The following is an 18282-nucleotide window of genomic DNA, read 5'->3' as shown; positions in this document are numbered from 1 at the left end:
GGGCTTTTTTTGTTTAATTTAGTTTTTTTTTTAACGATTTATTTTTATTTCTTAATTTTTGAAACAACTTGTCTATTATTATTTGTCTTCCTTTATTATTTGTCTTTTAGAGAAAGTTCTGTGGTGTCTGGACTTGAACCCAGAGAGTCTTAACAAGTTGAGTTATTGATTTATAAGTCAGTTAAAGTCACTTCCTGTCTGGTGAACAGCAGACTTTGCACCTCGGCGCCATTTCTTCTGAGGAAAAATGATCAGGACTCAGGAGGATGAACACTCCTGTCACAAACTATTAAGGTTTTTATTTTTCCAGGCGGTAGAAAAGTGCTTGAATGTGGAAAAAGAAAAAAGAAGAAATGTTGTTAAATCTTGAATGCAGAAAGAGGAGATGTAGAACATGCAGCTCTTCCTGGCTCTCTTCTTCCTGCTGGGAATCCCCAGCGGGGCTCCAGGTAGGATTCCAGCTTTTTCTCCACATCTCTGATTCATATGGAGGACCGACACTGCCACGATTCCAAATAAATACAGAAAGATAAAAATGGGTCAACAGATAAATGTTTGTGCCAATAAATCATACTAAATATTTTTTTCATGAGAAAACCTGTAAAATGTGACTGAAAATATAGATTTATTTTGTCATTTTCAGGTCAGTCTTTTTATTTGTTTGGTGACTTTTTTTTTTAATTTCTTTCTTTATCTTTGACGCCTGTATTTATTTGTGTATTGTTTTACTTTCACATTTTATTTTCTCCAAATTACGTTTCTGTATTTTATTTTCATCTGACGTTTTATTTATTTGACACTTTTTTATTGACACTTTATGACACTATTTTATTATTTTATTTTTTATTCGCTGTCACATTTATATCTTCATTATTTCCAATCTTGGATTTTTTTGGTTTCCTCTATTTTCTTTCTTTCTGCATTGCTTTGTCATAACAAGGGGCGGGGTTTCAGGGTCAGCTCCTTGCCGATTTTCCAATTAATTTTAACATGGTCAACAAGGCCTCACAAAACAGCTAACACAGAGAAATTATTCATTACTATTTCAGTTTGTTTTTGACGCAGTACAGCAACAAATAAAGGTTTGCAGATAACAGTGTGTTTACAGCTGCAGCTCTCCAACTGGGGTCCATTTACCAGTAGTTAGTGAGCCTGAGCCTGGGGGTCCCTGAAAACATGTCAAATAAAGACGTGTCAATAAATGTTGCACCTCTTCAGAAGGGTTAGGAAGGCTGTTTCTTCAACAGACTCGTTCATCAGGACTGAGTCAGTGTTCATACTGTTTGGAGTAACTTCAGATGAAGGAAACACTCTGGTATGAAGCTTCAGAGCGACACACTTTATTAACAGCTGCTGCTCTGAACATCTCACTGCTCACACTACCTGGTAGACTCCTTAACTTCCTGCATGCCTGCTCTAACTCCAGGACCCCACTGGAACATGTGAGCTGACCTCTGACCTGCCTGCCTATAACATAACATCCACATTACAGCACTGCTCATGTTCTGAAAGCTGGACTAGCTGTAAATTTAAAATTCTAAATGCTGTGAAGTGAAAATACAGTTTCAATAAGACTTGGACTGTGTTTAGGATTAGAGAAATTGTACTGACATTGCTCCAATTTAATTTAGTCAAGTTTGTTACGCAGATATTAAATATTTAGGTTTGAATGTTCAAAAAGTAGATCATTCATTTGGCATTTGGGGTTACAAATGGCAGGTTGTGTTTAATTAACATCAGGATTATGAGGCGACTGTGAAAAATGTACTCCTTTGTAAGAGGTTCCTGGATTAAAAAAAAAAACCTTTGAGAACCCTGGTATATGATGGTAAAGCCAGGTTTTTATTTGTCAGACAAGGAGCATCTGATTTATTAATAACATGAGACTTTCTGCTGTTAGCTGGACTAACTAGCCATAACTACCAGCAGTGATCAATACTTACCTTCTTGAAAAACTTTCTTATATCCATCTTTAATCCATTTGTCCACATTCTTCTCCTGATCCTGTTTTATTGGCCTCAGTGTTCTTCAGAAAGTCACTGCAGCCTGCAGGTACTGTCAGGTCACTGCGAAAACCTGGACTGGATGTTCAGTCATGTGCACGTTCTCTGATGAAGTGAGGGGAAACTGACTGATTATTGATCATATTTAAGTGAATAACAAACAGTTATAGGATTATTCATTTAAAATCGTATTCCAACTGCTTTATGTAGAAAATACTTTTTTTTTTAATAACACCAAATTATTTAGAGGGGCTTAAGAATGTTCTGGGGTGGCTTCAGCCCCCGAGAATCGGCCTGACGACACCACTGGATTCATGCATCAAAAAACCAGAGGCTTGTAAAGATGATATCGAAGAAGACGTTCAGAAAGGGAGATGCTTGTTTTCAGACCCAGACTCAGTCTGTTGACATGAAACATGAACAGTTTCAGTAGAAGAGGCTGATACCAACTGATCTCACACCAAACAGGCTCAGTCAGATGGTTTATGAGTGAAAAACAGAGAATACACGTTTTTTATTTCAGTGTTTATGAAGAATGTGTGAAAAGTTCCATCTCTTCTGGGAATGTGGTTGGTTGAATAAACCTCGTCATATGACGTAAATCCCTTCATGAGCCAAGCTTTGTGTCCAGAGCATGAGTCTGTTTACTGAGGAGTTTGATGTCTCATTACTGCAGTTATTTCTCTTTAACTTTGGACTGTCATAAACTAGAGAGAGATGTTTGCTCTGTAATGGAATCATGTGTTCAAAGGTGGATTAAAGAACGAGTTAAAAGTCTTATCTCAGAAAGATATTGTTAAAGGGAAAGTAAAAACAACTTTAAAAATGGTAAATGGTAAATGGACTACACTTGTATAGCGCTTTTTACCCTGCACTGACAGAGCCCAAAGCGCTTCACACTGCAATATCACATTCACCCATTCACACCATACTGGGTGGAGGTAAGCTGCTATTGTAGCCACAGCTGCCCTGGGGCAGACTGATAAAATAAAGTACTCTGCAGCAGTAATCAAATGAAAGTGGATGAGTGATGATGCAGTGACAGCTGCTGCCTTCCAGCTCAGAAAGTAGCAGAAAGTAGCCCAATGAGTCTCAGACTTCAGCAAACTTTCTCCTGAAGACAAACACAGTTCACATCTGTGCACATCAGGAACAAGCCAAGAAGCATCAAGTCAAATCAAAATATGGCACTACTATTTAGTGGTGATTTCAATCAATCGTGAATCAGTGAGAAGAAAGTGAGCTTTGATTGGTCTCATCAAGTGTTTCAACCAGATGAAGTGAAGAAAAGAGTGAAGAGATGCTCTTTGAATCTCATGGATTCAGGCTTTAAAGCAGCTCAACACTTTACACAAGAAAAGGAAGAAGCAGCCAGATCAGAGGGAAACAGCAAATGTCCAATCAGGCTGGACTGTCAATGTTATTGATTGATTTACTCTCTTCTCTTTCTTCCAGAAATTCACTCTCTCAAGTATTTCTACACTGCAGCCTCCAATGTTCCGAACTTTCCAGAGTTTGTGGTCGTTGGTTTGGTGGATGAAGTTCAAGTTGAGCACTGTGACAGCAACACCAGGAGATTTGTTCCCAGACAGGACTGGATGAACAACGTCACAGAAGAAGATTCAGAGTACTGGGACAGAAACACTGAGAGGTTGTTGGAAGCTCAGCAAACCTTCAAAGGAAACATTGAGATCTTGAAGCAGCGTTTGAACCAAACTGGAGGTTTGATTGAACTTTGTATTTTATGCTGATCGTATCTTCACTGAGTCCACACACACACACACACACACACACACACACACACACACACACACACACACACACACACACACACACACACAGTCAGCTGGTCAGGTCAGATCCAGTCCTCCTCCAGTAGAATCAGAGCAGATCCACAGAGAAATGTGAGAGCTGCTTTGTGAAATTCAAAGAAAACTTTTTTCAGCTTCAAACTTTTTCCAAACAGAGTTTGAATGAAAACTCCCAGTTTGTGTCTTGTTCTTTGAGCTTTGAGTCAGCAGCAGCAGCAGCAGCAGCAGCAGCAGCAGCAGGGGTGAAGTGGTTAGCACTGTCCCCTCACAGCAGGAGGACCTGGGTTGGATTCCTCTCTCTCCTCAGACTTTCTCCCAGCTCAGTGTGATGCTCACACACTCCATTCAGGCTGCTGATTGTTGACAGGAAGCAGATCAATATGTCCCACTGATCCTGAGTCAGCGTCAGCAGCCCGTTAGCTCCCTTGTTGAGCAGCCAGCAGCTCCATTCAACACTCTGAATGTGAAAATGTGTGGATCCTTCTTGTGGAGATTGAGTGAGAAGCCAGATGTTCTTCTTCTTGGAGCTGATTGGAGAACTAATAGTTTGCTTCTCCTTCATGTGTGGATCATCTGCAGCTGCTCTCAGGAGACACCGAGACATGAAAACATGTGGAAAAGACTGATCAGCTTCAGGATTCAGTTTCTGCTGACAGTTGAGCTCAGCTCTCCAAACAAACAGTAGATCCAGTGGAAATCAAATCCCACTTTTTCACACACATCCTCCAGATGAGCAGAGCTGTGTTCAGTCCTCTTCAGTGTTTGTGCAGCAGCAGCAGTGTTCTCACACAGTGCTGCTGCTGCTATGAAGCTGGATTCACTTCCTCCTCATCAAATAGAAGCTCATTACCGTCGTCTGCTTAGCATGTGACGTTAGCATCCGTTAGCCAGCGTCACATCACTTCCTGCTCATTTAGTGGTCTGAGAACACAAAGAGAAAAGTCAACTGATGGAGCAGATCTACAAAGAAAAGACATTTTCTGTCCTGTTAGAGCTCCAACCACAAAGAGACTGGGAAAGGAACTAGTTAACCTTCAGCTGGCCGGTTGAAGGAAATATCTGCAAGCATTTTTAAAAAACTAGCTTAAACATCAATTAGCATGTTAAATAAGCGAGCGTAAACATTATCTAGCTTCTTAAATAGGCTAGCTTTAACTTCTGCTAGCATGTTAAATAAGCTAGCTTTGCCGTCAGTTAGCTCATCAAAAAGCTTGCTAGCAAGTTAAGCCAGCTTAAACGTCAGCAATCTTGTTAAAACTCTATCTTAAACAACTACTGGCATGTTAAGCTAGATTAGAAAAGTTTGCTGAAATGTCAGCTAACATGTTCATCAAGCCAGCTTAAATAACTATTTGCTTGTGAAAAAAGCTGGGTAAAATTTCTTCTAGCATGTTAAATAAGCTAACTGAAACATCAGCTAGCCTTTAAAAAAACTTGCCAAAACATCTGTTAGCATGATTGATGAGCTGGTTGGGTTTTTTTTTTTTTTTTTGGTCTCTCACTTCTAATCATGGCTCCCTTTTTGATCTGAATTGATGTATCTTTTTTTACCACACTCCCCCCCCCCAAAATTTCTGTCTGAGTTTCTTTAACTCTGTTTCTTTTTCAAGACGGAGCACCGTAATTGGCTGCCTGGGCGTCTTTAAAACACAAGCAATTTCGTTGTAACTTGTGACTTTGGTAACTTGTTGTGATGACAATAAAGGCTATTCTGATTCTGATTCTAGCCTAAATGTTATCTGGATTCTTCAAAAACTAGCTTAAACATCTGCTACCATATCTAATAAGCTAGCTAAACATCTGCTAACATGTTAAATGAGCTAGCTTCAATGTCAGATTGCATTTCAAATAAGCTAGTTTAAATTTCATCGAGCTTGTTAACTGAGCTAGCTTAAACAACAGATAGAAAACTAGCTTCAACATCTGCTAGCTTGTTAAAAACTAGCTTAAACATCTATTAGCTTGTTAAAAACTAGCTTAAACATCGGCTAGCTTGTTAAAAACTAGCTAAACATCGGCTAGCTTGTTAAAAACTAGATTAAACATCTGCTAGCTTGTTAAAAAACTAGCTTAAACGTCTGCTGGCTTGTTAAAAACTAGCTTAAACATCGGCTAGCTTGTTAAAAACTAGCTAAACATCTGCTAGCTTGTTAAAAACTAGCTTAAACATCTGCTAGCTTGTTAAAAACTAGCTTAAACATCTGCTGGCTTGATAGAAAACTCGCTTAAACATCTGCTAGCTTGTTAAAAAGCTAGCTTAAACATCTGCTAGCTTGATCGACAACTACCTTAAACATCTGCTAGCTTGTTAAAAACTAGCTTCAACATCTGCTAGCTTGATAGAAAACTAGCTTAAACGTCTGGTAGCTTGTTCAAAAACTAGCTTAAACGTCTGCTCGCTTGTTCAAAAACTACCTTAAACATCTGCTGGCTTGATAGAAAACTAGCTTAAACGTCTGCTAGCTTGATTGAAAACTAGCTTAAACGTCTGCTAGCTTGATTGAAAACTAGCTTAAACATCTGCTAGATTGATAGAAACTAGCTTAAACATCTGCTAGCTTGATAGAAAACTAGCTTAAACATGGGCTAGCTTGTTAAAAACTAGCTAAACATCTGCTAGCTTGTTAAAAACTAGCTTAAACATCTGCTAGCTTGTTAAAAACTAGCTTAAACATCTCCTAGCTTGATAGAAAACTCGCTTAAACATCTGCTAGCTTGTTAAAAAGCTAGCTTAAACAACTGCTAGCTTGTTAGAAAACTAGCTTCAACATCTACTAGCTTGTTAAAAAAACTAGCTTAAACGTCTGCTAGCTTGATCAAAAACTAGCTTAAACATCTGCTAGCTTGTTCAAAAACTACCTTAAACATCTGCTAGCTTGATAGAAAACTAGCTTAAACATCTGCTAGCTTGATTGAAAACTAGCTTAAACGTTTGCTGGCTTGATAGAAAACTAGCTTAAACATCTGCTAGACTGATAGAAACTAGCTTAAACATCTGCTAGCTTGATAGAAAACTAGCTTAAACATCTGCTAGCTTGATAGAAAACTAGCTTAAACATCTCCTAGCTTGATAGAAAACTAGCTTAAACATCTGCTAGCTGTTAAAAACTAGCTTAAACATCTGCTAGCTTGTGAAAACTATCTTAAACATCTGCTAGCTTGATAGAAAGCTAGCTTAAACATCTGCTAGCTTGTTAAAAACTATCTTGAACATCTGCTAGCTTGATAGAAAACTAGCTTAAAGCTATATTGTGTAACATCGGTCGCCCTCTAGCGGAATTCTGCGTTCTTACAACAATAAAGCCGGCGCTTCCACATGACGTACCCCCTCCCCCTCTCCCCCCAACCGCTGCCACGGTGATTCGCGTTTCCACAGCGAGTTTTACCTTTGGATAATCTGATGAGCACTACATTTCCTGAGTAAAAATATGTGACTGAAAATGACTTCAGACTTTATTTTGGGAAAAAAAAGTGCTCTCCACCGAGGAAAAGCCACGCCAATACAAATCCTCGTTTGCCTTCTCCGTCAGTCACTTTCCTTCTTCGCCAGCAATCCTTCTGCCGACCGTCCAGGCTTTTTTTTGGTGGCAGGATCCACTTCAGGACTCTTTCTCGGCCGTTTCTTTGGATTATCCGCCATGTCGCTTCCTCATTCGGCCTGAGCTCTGTCTGTTGCTATGAGACCCTCCTCCCATCCTCCCCCCTCCCTTCTTGTTGTGACGTAAAATGCGTAATTTCCTGCGCGGGAATGTCGCCGGTCGACACACAAAGCAAGAAATATATATATTAAAAAAATCCCGCGACATGTTAGAGGAGCCGATCGGCTTAATCTGCATTTTGTCATCGAGTGGCTTGCCTAAAACGGACATTCATAGACATTTAAAAGTTAGGCACTACAGCTTTAAATGTCTGCTAGCTTGTTAAAAACTAGCTTATTAAGCATCTGCTAGCTTGTTAAAGCAGAACTTTGCAACTTTTTTGCCTCATTAAATATGTTTCAGAATCCCTGTGGGGGTAAACAAAGACTTGTCACGGTGATTCGCCTGTCCCTTCACTCCCTCCGGGGTCTGTGTCCTGAAAACAGCGCTTGCAATTTCAGAGGAGCGGACCCGACTACATTTCGTGAGAACAAACCTGCTTTACAGCACTCATACGGGATTATAAGTATAAAAGCTGTTGGAGTGCGACATCTGTCATTGTGTTGCAATAGACGATCTTTGACGATCTTTGCATGATGTGTTGATTGGTTCTAATTTCTGTTTGGTAACTGAAAAATAAAGAGGAGTGACACCTCTTCTCGTAGAAGTGAGCGCGAGTGAGTTCACTGCACTGAGATGAAAGCGGTAGCTCTCCGAGTGTGTTTGTTTTCCAATAAGTTTGACTGTGCGAAGCAGGCATGTCTACGACAGAGGGAGCAACCGGAGGAAGTTCCTGGGCAGCACGAGGAACTGTCGCTGCAGAAGACTTAACAAAAGCGCGTAAAACAAATGTGGCAGAATGAATGGGGGGGATAACCAAAACTCAACCAAATCAAAGACAACGCCACCTGGGGGCTTGCACCCCAGGATCTCAAATGCTAAACCAAATCAAACCAAAAAAAAACAAGGGCCCGCAGGTTCAAAGGATTCACTGGGACGGGAGACGTGAGTTCAAATTAAAACAAACTTTATTAAATTCCGAATGTTAACATCAACAGACTAACTCAAAGTAAATGGGGTTTGAAGCCTGCCAAACAAAACCAAACTGGACAGGGCTGGGGCTTACCACGACAGCGGTAACAGAAAGGGGGGAGGATCCAAAAACACACAGCACCCGTGACACAGCAAACCAAAAAGTGAAAACGGAACCACCACCAGGGAACCGCTGCCGCTCTGGGGCCCCCAGCACCTGTCAAAAGAAAAGAAAATCAACAATTAAACTCACAAAATGATGGCAGCCCTCATACCCTGAAAACAAAAACCCAATACCTAAATATTCAAACGAAAAGAGGAACAAAGTAATTTATACGAAATGAAAAAAACAAATCATTACAAAATAACAAGAACCAAAGGGATAGAACAGAAAACAATAAAGCAACGTAATCACTATTAAACGCAATCGAACAGAAGAAGGAAAAAAAGAAGAAAATCAGAAGGAAAAGTGCGTCTGCATTTCTAAAAATGCCCGAGCACGGCGCATGCCCAAGCTCCTAGGCTCGATGCAGGAGAGCCACACTTCTCAAGGAGCCTGGGTGGTCCATCAGGCCCCTAGGGCAGCAGGGTGTACTGAGGAGGCCGTGGTGCGACGAGCAGGTGTCAAGCACATCCAAAGAAGGAGAGCCAAAACAGCAGTAAAGCCCGGGGTCAACTGCAGCTGATGACTGCACCACTGTAAAACAAACCATGAAATCACACCAAAATAATGAAATTAATCTAAACAATAAATCACTGTTCCCTACTGAGGAGGGATTGGCACACCTGGCAGCATGAAGGAGAGCATACACAGCCCGATACAGCAGCGGCGGCGGCTGCAGGAAACACACCGCTCCCACACAGACTCCAGGGCAGTCCAGCTCCCAGTCAATTCACAGCTGTGAAACGCAGGGCTGGGGTAAATACACTGCTGAGGCTGCTAAGTGGACTAAAGAGAAACAGGACATGCGTACCTTTGTGGGAGGCCAAACACTATCCTGCACAGACACGCTGTCAGGACAGCAGCCACATGTCTGTCAGTCCCATGAAGGAGGAAGAGGAAGAGGAAGAGGAAGGGCTGAGCAGGGATATTTATAGACGCCCAGTAATTACAAGCCACACTGCCTCAAGTGGAGGGGAGTGCAACTCCCCACCATGCCACACAAACATGAAATCCTTGCTAGCGTTAGCAACGCCACCCTGAGGTGCTCATGGATGGCAGAACCAAAAAGACAGAAAAAAATACGTTGTCTAACGAGCGGAAAAAAGGAAACGGGAGTGGAACGCTCTCTGCACGCAGGGGCGGGGGTGGAGGGGGTGATGCGGAGGATGTTTACGACAGTGAGCTTTCACAGGAGACCAGTAGGGGGAGCGCTAAAGCAAATCTTGCATAGTTCTGCTTTAAAAAACTAGCTTAAACATTTGCTAGCTTGATAGAAAACTAGCTTAAACATCTGCTAGTTTGAAAAAAAACTAGCTTAAACATCTGCTAGCTTGTTAAAAAAAACTCACTTAAACATTTGCTAGCTTGATAGAAAACTAGCTTAAACATCTTCTAGCTTGATCGAAAATGAGCTTAAACATGTACAAGCATGTCAAATAGGCTAACTTAAACATCTGTTAGCATGTTAAAAAAACTACCTTAAACATCAGCAAATTTTTAAAAAGCTAGTTTAAATATCAGTTTGTATAAAAGCTAGCTGAAACATCTATTAGCATTTTAAAAAAGCTAGCTGAAACATCTTTTAACATGTTAAATAAGCTAACTTAAAAATGTACTAACATGTAAAAATGCTACCTTAAATGTCAGCAACCTTTTTAAAAGCTAGCTTAAACATCTTCTAGCATGTTCAATAAGTTAGCTTAAACATCTAGTAGGATGTTAAAAAAACCTATCTTAAGCATTTATTATCATGTTAAATAAGCTAGATTAAAAATCTTCTAACATGTTAAAAAGCTATCATGAACGTCAGCGAACTTTTTTTTTAAAAAAAGCTAGCTAAAACATCTACTAGAATGTGAAATAAGCTAGTTTAAACATCTATTAGCATTTTAAATAAGCTAGCTTACACATTGTCGAGGACGGAGTTTTCTTCCCTCCGGTGCCGGGCTGGGCTCCCCTCCGATTGCTCCTCGTACCCTACAGATTCTTTCTTGCATCCCAAATAGAGTGCAGAAATAAAGAGTCCCAATGCAGATTTCCAGCGCTGATTACAATTTATTTGTGCAAAGCCTCTAGACAGAATTCTGGTCCTCTGTGTCCCTAGTCTGTCCGCGAGCAGCCCTCACTGACAAAGTCAGAGCAAAAGGCGATGTCTAATCTAATGTGTGTGTATTGATGAAGTCTTCCACTCACAGGCTGGGTGATATTTTCATTCTTCTGGGTCACACATCCCTGGAGCTGGTTTGGGCTGGTTGGGTCTCTGCTTCTCTCGCACTGATGTGGATAAGGTGTTCCTCCTGTTGTCCCAGCACAGCCGCTCCGTGCCTGATAAGGAGTTGTCTTTCTGCACAGAGATACTCAAAGATTCCTTGCATGAACATTAGCGTATGTCTGATTAGGCGAGCAAGATTATGATTCACAAGCTGCATTTCTCCATGATATTAAATAAGTCAGAAGACAGTAGAATAGTAATAGAAGTTGTACATTTCCACAATTCCCCCTCTTGACCTAAGCTAGTCTTAGGTCAATAAAGCCAATATTAAATAGAACAGGAAATAGTAAGATAGAACATAGCAAAATTTGTAATAGGAAACAGTAAAATTTCACAACATCTATTAGCATTTTAAATAAGCTAGCTTAAACATCTGCTAACATAAAAAAAGAACTACATTAAACGTCACTGATCTTTATAAAGATACTAGCTGAAACATAAGCTAGTTAAAAAAGCTAGCTTAAATGTCGGATAACTTTTTTAAAAAGTTAGTTTAAACATTTACTAGCAGATTAAATAAGCTAGCTCAAACGTCTGCTAACATGTTGAAGACAAATATTTTAAACGTCAGCGAACTTTTTAAAAAGCTATCTTAAACATCTGCTAGCATGTTCAATAAGCTAGCTTAAACATTAGCTAGTTAATAAAGCTAGCTTCAGCATTGGCAAACTTTTTAGAAAAGCTAGCTTAAACATCTGCTAGCATGTTAAATAAGCTATCTTAAAGATTAGCTAGTTAAAAAAGACAGCTTAAACATCTGGCATGTTCAATAAGCTTGCTTAAAGGTCAGTTAGTAAAGCTAGTTTAAACATCTGCCGGAATGTTAAATAGGCTAGCTTCAATGTCAGCTAGCATGACGAATAACTTATCTTAAACATCTGCCAGCTAGCATGTTAAATGACCTATCTTAAACACCAGCTAGCTTGTTAAAAAAAACTATCTTAAACATCTACTACCATGTTAAAAAAGCTCATGTAAATGTCAGCTAGCATGTCTAATAAGCTATCTTAAACGTCACTTAGTTTAAAAAGCTAGCTTAAACATCTGCTAGCATGTTAAACAATCTATCTTAAATATCAGCTAGTTTGTTAAAAAAAAAAATAGCATAAACATCTACTAGCATGATAAATAAGATAGTTTAAAAATCAGCTAGTTATAAAAGCTAGCTAAAACAACTGCTAGCATGTTAAATAAGATATCTTCAAAGTCAGTTAGCTTGTGAAAAAAGCTATCTTAAACTACTGACAGCATGTTATAAAGACTAGCTTCAATGTCATCTTTCTTGTTTAAATCAGTACAATCCTAAACTAGTGTAATCCAGTGTAATCCATCTGAATTAAGGTGATCATACGTCCTCTTTTCCCCGGACATGTCCTCTTTTTACGTCCTGTCCGGGGCATCCGGGCGGGTTTTTTAAATTCAAGGAAATGTCCGGGGTTCACTGTTTCTCATAGCACGTGAATGTAAATTGACCAGCGCTTTGCACACAATACACACAATACAATACTTTGTTGCGCGACGTAATTACCGAGAGGCGGTCTTGTGAGCCGATCTGCGCTGCGGACGCTCACAGACGGAATGGAGAAGATGGGGCTGTTCAGACCATAGACATCATATAAAAACTACATGCCTTAAGGCGGAGTCAACAACATCGTTCACTGGCGGCCATCTTAGGACAGTGGACCACTCTGGGGCGCTCTGTGTAATCTAAGGGAAGGTGAGTGATTTACATTAACTGAAATACTCTTAACTCATTGAATTCTTGACGGATTTACAGACAGTTTGATTTATTAGTAACGTTGCGTTGTTATGATGCAGACTAAATGTTAAAATCGCAACTTTTCTTTTTGAAAAATGCTTGTTTAGCATGTTTAACTATTAAATATTGTGTTTAAATATTGCAAGATTGGTTTTGACCCTGCCTTTTTAGAAATTTACCATCTACTTTCATCTTATTTAATTAGATTTTCTCTTTCTCTCTCAAATTCTCAATTTTTACATGGGCTGAATAAATTAAATGACCCCAGCATATTATATACTGTTTTTGTCCTTATCCTTAATGTTAAAGGGAAAAAGGTGGAACATATTGACAAAAGGTTTTAATGTCTGAATACTCTTCCTTTCATTTTTAAGGTTTCCTAAAATCAGAGAGCGCAGAAGGCAGTGGGAACTTGCACTCAGAAGGGATGATTTTGTGGCTGACCATCGGTCACTGCTCTGCAGCGACCACTTTCAGAGAGAGGATTTTGACAGGAAAGGGCAGACTGAAGGCTGAAGGCTGCTGCTGAGCCAAAAATCTTTAACTTCCCTGCTCATCTGCAAAAGGGTATGTTTATCATTGGCCCACAAGAATTCAAGGTGGATAACTCAATTTTTAAATGTGTGTATTTATTGTGATTTATCTTATTACAGTTATTAAGAGATATATTGTTGATGCTTGATTTTCTAACAGAAGAGTATTTCTGTTCTAATATTTAGAATTATTTAATATTATTTACTTATTTGAAAAGAGTTTAAGAGAGCTATTATTTTTGTTCCAAGTTTACAGATTTCCTTTAAATTTTATTACAGAAGTTAATTTTGTATCATTGAAGCATAATAAAGCTCATCAACCTCCGTCTCCATCTGAATTTGTGTCTGAATTTGTCCTATTTTTTTGCAAATCAAAATATGCTCAACCAAGGGTAGGGATGTGCGATACCACTTTTTTTTCAGACCGATACCGAGTACTTCATCTTCAGTACTCACCAATACCGATACTCGCATACCGATACTTTATATACATAACATTTAAAATAATGCAATGACAGATTATTTTTGAAAATAAATTTTATTTCTAATAAAAAGGCAGACCAGCCACTGTTTAAGTCCAAAATAATAGTCTGAAAAATAAAACAAACAACTCTGAGTTTCCACTTATTTAAATGAAATTAAGTGCAAGATAAAACAATTTCTCTGAATTTTAAGTTTTTTTTAAAATGAACTGACTTACAAGACGTAAACAAACAACTCTAAGTTATACACTTTTTAAAATGAATTTATTTTAATGGTTTTTAAATGAAATTAAGTGCAAGATAAAACAGTTTTCTCTGAGTTTTACACTTTACATAAACTAAGGTTTTTAAATGTACTAATTTTAATGATTTTTTTTTATGAACTAAAGTCAAAGATAGAAGTTTAAAGAGTTTCTCGTGTTATTTGTGCTGCTCTCGGATCGCTGCTCTTCAGTTTCTCGGTCTTCTGCAGAGTTTGCTGTCGAGTTGCTGCCGGAGTTTTCTTTTTTTCCAGCACAACAGCGTCAGACTCTCGTCCACAAGCTTCGCCCTGAGGTGTTTAAACAAATTACTAGTGGTAAATGAACAACATAGCGCACCTCCTTTAGCAATTTTAGCACAGCAGAGTTTGCATTCTGCAAAGCTCGGCTCGTTTTCACTTATATAAAAGAATTTCCACACCGGCGGAGTTTTGGTGAGACGAGCAGCCGTTCTGGATTCATCCTGTTGTCTCTGCTCTGGATGAGACTCATGGCGAATCAGCCCGCTGCAGTGTAGCCCTGCGCCTGTCAGCGACTCCCAGAGAGGAGCTTCTCCCTCTTCATGTTTGTCGGCAGCTTGCATCCCATTTGGTTGCACTACCGCCAACTGCTGGTGAGGAGGGCTTACTACGCGTGTGGTTTTCTTGCCGTGAGTATCGGCGGCTGGCATCGGTGGCCTTCACGAGTACCCGATACTTTGAAATAAGGCCAGTATCGGCCTGATACTGATACCTGGTATCGGTACTCGCACATCCCTACCCTAGGGTAGCTATATGTACTCTCACCTAGGGTATACTCTATATATGTGTTTTTGGGTTTTTTTGGTTGTTTTTTTTTTTTTTTTTTTTTTGGTCTTGCTTTGAGGTTCAGTAAGTATGGCTTTGGTCTGATGTTATTCTTAAACAAAAAAAAAAAACAAAAAACAAAGTCCATGACTTAATTTTATGTAAAATATTTGTGACATCATATATATTTGGTCTATTATTTTAATTATTAAATATTGATAATAGAACTTTTATGTCTGTGTGTGTGTAGTGATGTGACCAATCCACTTAATGTAATTTTCTTATCAAACTCCATGGTTATACCTATTTGTAAGCATGCAGTTACATATCTACATGTCTGACGTTTGTAATAAACCAAGTCGTTTGAAAATTGATTAAAAATTGAGCAATCAGTAGTTATTTCAAAGTTGACGCTCCATTGACTTTAATGTGACGAGTGAGCGAGCAGCCCTGTACCAAGATGGCCGCCATACGATGCCATCATTCCCCATTGGGTTACAGCGCGCATGAGCCATCTAGTGTGTGTATATATCTTGTGGCATTCGAGCAGAGACGAGGCAAAGTCTGCTCTATTGCTTAACCAAAGCTTTATTGTGAAAACAACCAAGTAAGGGAACATGACACACCAACACCGAGACAAAATTATGGCTGCCTGTAGGCCCCAGGTCACCCCCCAAGTAACCCCCTAGACCCACGGTTCGACACATGTAAATAAAAGGACACAAACAGCACATAACAATAAGCAAAACACAACCATAATGAAAGGAAACACAAATAAACCACATAGGACACATAAACTGGCCCGGAACGTCCCCAAACTTAGTCCTGTTTCCCAGGGTGCCTTGCGGCACAACACAGTCCACAGGGCAGCGGCTCTCTAGCGCCCCTAGCGACCCCCGCGGTCACTACAATATCTATGGTTCAGACAGAGCACTTCTTCTTCTTATGTGTTGTTTAGCGGCGGATGGCACCATTTCAACAGGCGCATTACCGCCCCCTATCGCTATAGAGTGGTATCAGAGAACAATCTGAATTCTATTTATTAACCCCGTTAATACAAGGTATGAGATCAATGCATTCCGACTGTTAACAACACTATTTATGGAGAACTGATAAATTCCTTCTCTACTTAATTCGACAGCGGAGCAGGAAAATGTCTAAGCTGAAGAGCAGCTTCTCAGATGAACTGCAAAAAAATGTCCAACATACCGAGATGAAAAAAAGAATGTAGAAGAGAAGCAGGATGAAGAAAAAAGTTACATTTTAAAAGTATAGCCTATATCTTTTTTTGTTTGTTAAGTTAGTATTTTGATGAGACTCTTGTATTCTTCTATCTTATTACAGTTATTAAGAAATATATTGTTGAAGCTGGATTTTCTAACATAAGAGTTCATATTTAGAACATTATTTAATATTTGTAAAGAGTCTAAGAGAGCTATTGTTTTGTTACAAGTTTTTACATTTCATTTTATTTTGTTAAAGAAATTAGTTTCGCATCATTGAAGTATAATAAAACAATAAAGCATGTTTACCCCCCCCCACCCCCCACCCCCGTCTTCTTTTTGGAAATTCGAAATATGGTCACCCTAATCCAGTGTAAACCAGTGTAATCCAGTGTAATCCATCTGAATGGTTCCAGCTCCAGTAGCAGCTGCTGGATCCAGCAGATGGTCTTCATGTGAACTCAGAGCTCCAGACTGTCCAAGAGCCTCATTTCTAAAACATGAGCTGGATCCATTGTAAAAGTCTGCTGCTCCAAAAACAGTGGGATTTGTCAAAGCGTCACACGCTCACCTGCAGCTCTTCTCCCTTTAGAAATCCCAGTCTGGTGGGAAAGCTGCTCAGGGGGATTCTCCTCAGGCTCCGCCCTGGACACGCCCACTTTCTACCATATATGGTGATCAGGGTTGGGGAGTAACGGATTACATGTAACGGCGTTACGTAATCAGGATACAAAAAAATTGTAACTGTAATCCATTACAGTACGCGCAAAAAATATGTAATCTCGTTACAGTTACTTCTGATAAAAACACGGATTGCTGAGCGGGATTACTTTTGAAAATCATACGGAAAATACCAGCAACAACAGACGCACCGTATACAGACATTGTGACACTTTACAGCACCTTACAGCACTTTACGGCACAAACCGCCATATTGTAGATCTATAAACAATAAACACCGTAGATATATAAATGATGGACACAGGGCCGGCTCTAGGCATAGGCGAACTAGGCGGTCGTACAAGGGGCGCCATGACGCTCTGTGTTCCGTGTGCCCCGCTGTGCAGCGGTCTGACGCACTGTGCTCCTCGTCCTCGGCGCTGCCCGGCACTGATCGGTATTGTTCGGCATCGCTCCTCAGCGCAGCGCACCCCCCCCCCGCTCAACAAATGTCGGGACCGCTCGAAAAACACGCTCCCAAGGGGCGCTCGCCTCGGGAGCCTCTGAAGCCCGGGCCGGCCCTGGATAGACACCGCATCGACCACTGTCTTGGAGCAGCCTCCCCATGGCATCACTTTAGTGCCAAAATTCCGCGCGCAAAAAAATCATAATCGCGCACAGTTAAACCACTCTCTGTGCGCTCGCGATGCCTCTCCGCGCGCGCGTGGTCTCTTTCTGCGCGCGCGCGGTCACTTTTTACGTGCGCGACATCACTTTTTGTTTGCGTGCGAGCTCTTTCTGCGCGCGCGGTGACATGTCTGAGCTGTCTGCTCGCGCGGTGATGTTGAGTTTTGGCACTCAGGGGGCGGGCTTTGAGTTGATGCCACTCAACCCCCTCTCCTTTGTGATTGGTTGCTCTCAACATCTACTGTCTTCAAATGGGTCTATTACTTTTGTGACTTATGAAACTTATCAACGTATCACCTGCTCAAAACAAAGAAAAATAAAAAGCAAAAGTATTTCACTGATCCTGGCATAAAATCAAATGAAATCTGAGAGAGAGGGAAAAAGACAGAAAAAAAGGAGAAAAAATTAACTATAAATGTAGGATAGGTATAATTGAATAACAGATATAAACTAAATAACATAATTAGAGTTTAAATATTATTTTAAGACAGATATAATCAAATAACAAATGTAAATGGCCATAATGTTATTTTATTGTGTTTCAATTTGTATTAAATGGAAAACGAAACGGGTAAAAGACAAAGGGCTGGACAAATATGGATTTGAATATTGTTGAGTAATGTGTGATTCATTTTGTATATTTATATTCTTTGCATTTGAAAAGACGACCCGGAAGTTACCTGCGCGCGAGCTTTAAATGCGTCCGCTCAGCTGTCAGCTGTTTGTTTGACACAGCCGTCAGGCAGCCGCTGCTGCTGGCGGCTTCACTCGGACTTCGCATTCCTTGGAGAGCGCAGCGAGGTACAATCGGGGAACTTATAATTGTGAAACGTTTAATATCTGATTGCACTGTGAAATGTTGATTTAACATGTTTATCTCTTTTTTGTTTTGTCTGCATACATGTTTTAAAATACAGTTTCACGGTGCTGCAAGCAACGCATCTTCAGTGAAATAAAGAACCTTGCGCATCAGT

General features: G+C 40.0%; 1 protein-coding gene across 1 annotated transcript in view; it reads left to right on the top strand.

Annotated features, from left to right (window-relative positions):
• The first annotated feature begins 367 nt into the window (after window positions 1–367).
• Window positions 368–18282, top strand: part of LOC115409372 (class I histocompatibility antigen, F10 alpha chain-like) — a 32830-nt gene continuing 14915 nt past the window's right edge. Inside the window, exons 1-2 of the mRNA XM_030120529.1 lie at window positions 368–449; window positions 3459–3725. Coding sequence (XP_029976389.1) covers window positions 395–449; window positions 3459–3725 — 322 coding nt within the window. The 5' untranslated portion in view covers window positions 368–394. The remainder of the gene's footprint in view (window positions 450–3458; window positions 3726–18282) is intronic.

Source organism: Salarias fasciatus, chromosome 22 (assembly GCF_902148845.1).
Source record: "Salarias fasciatus chromosome 22, fSalaFa1.1, whole genome shotgun sequence".
Taxonomy (NCBI): Eukaryota; Metazoa; Chordata; class Actinopteri; order Blenniiformes; family Blenniidae; genus Salarias; species Salarias fasciatus.
This window is presented reverse-complemented; position numbering and strand designations above follow the sequence as displayed.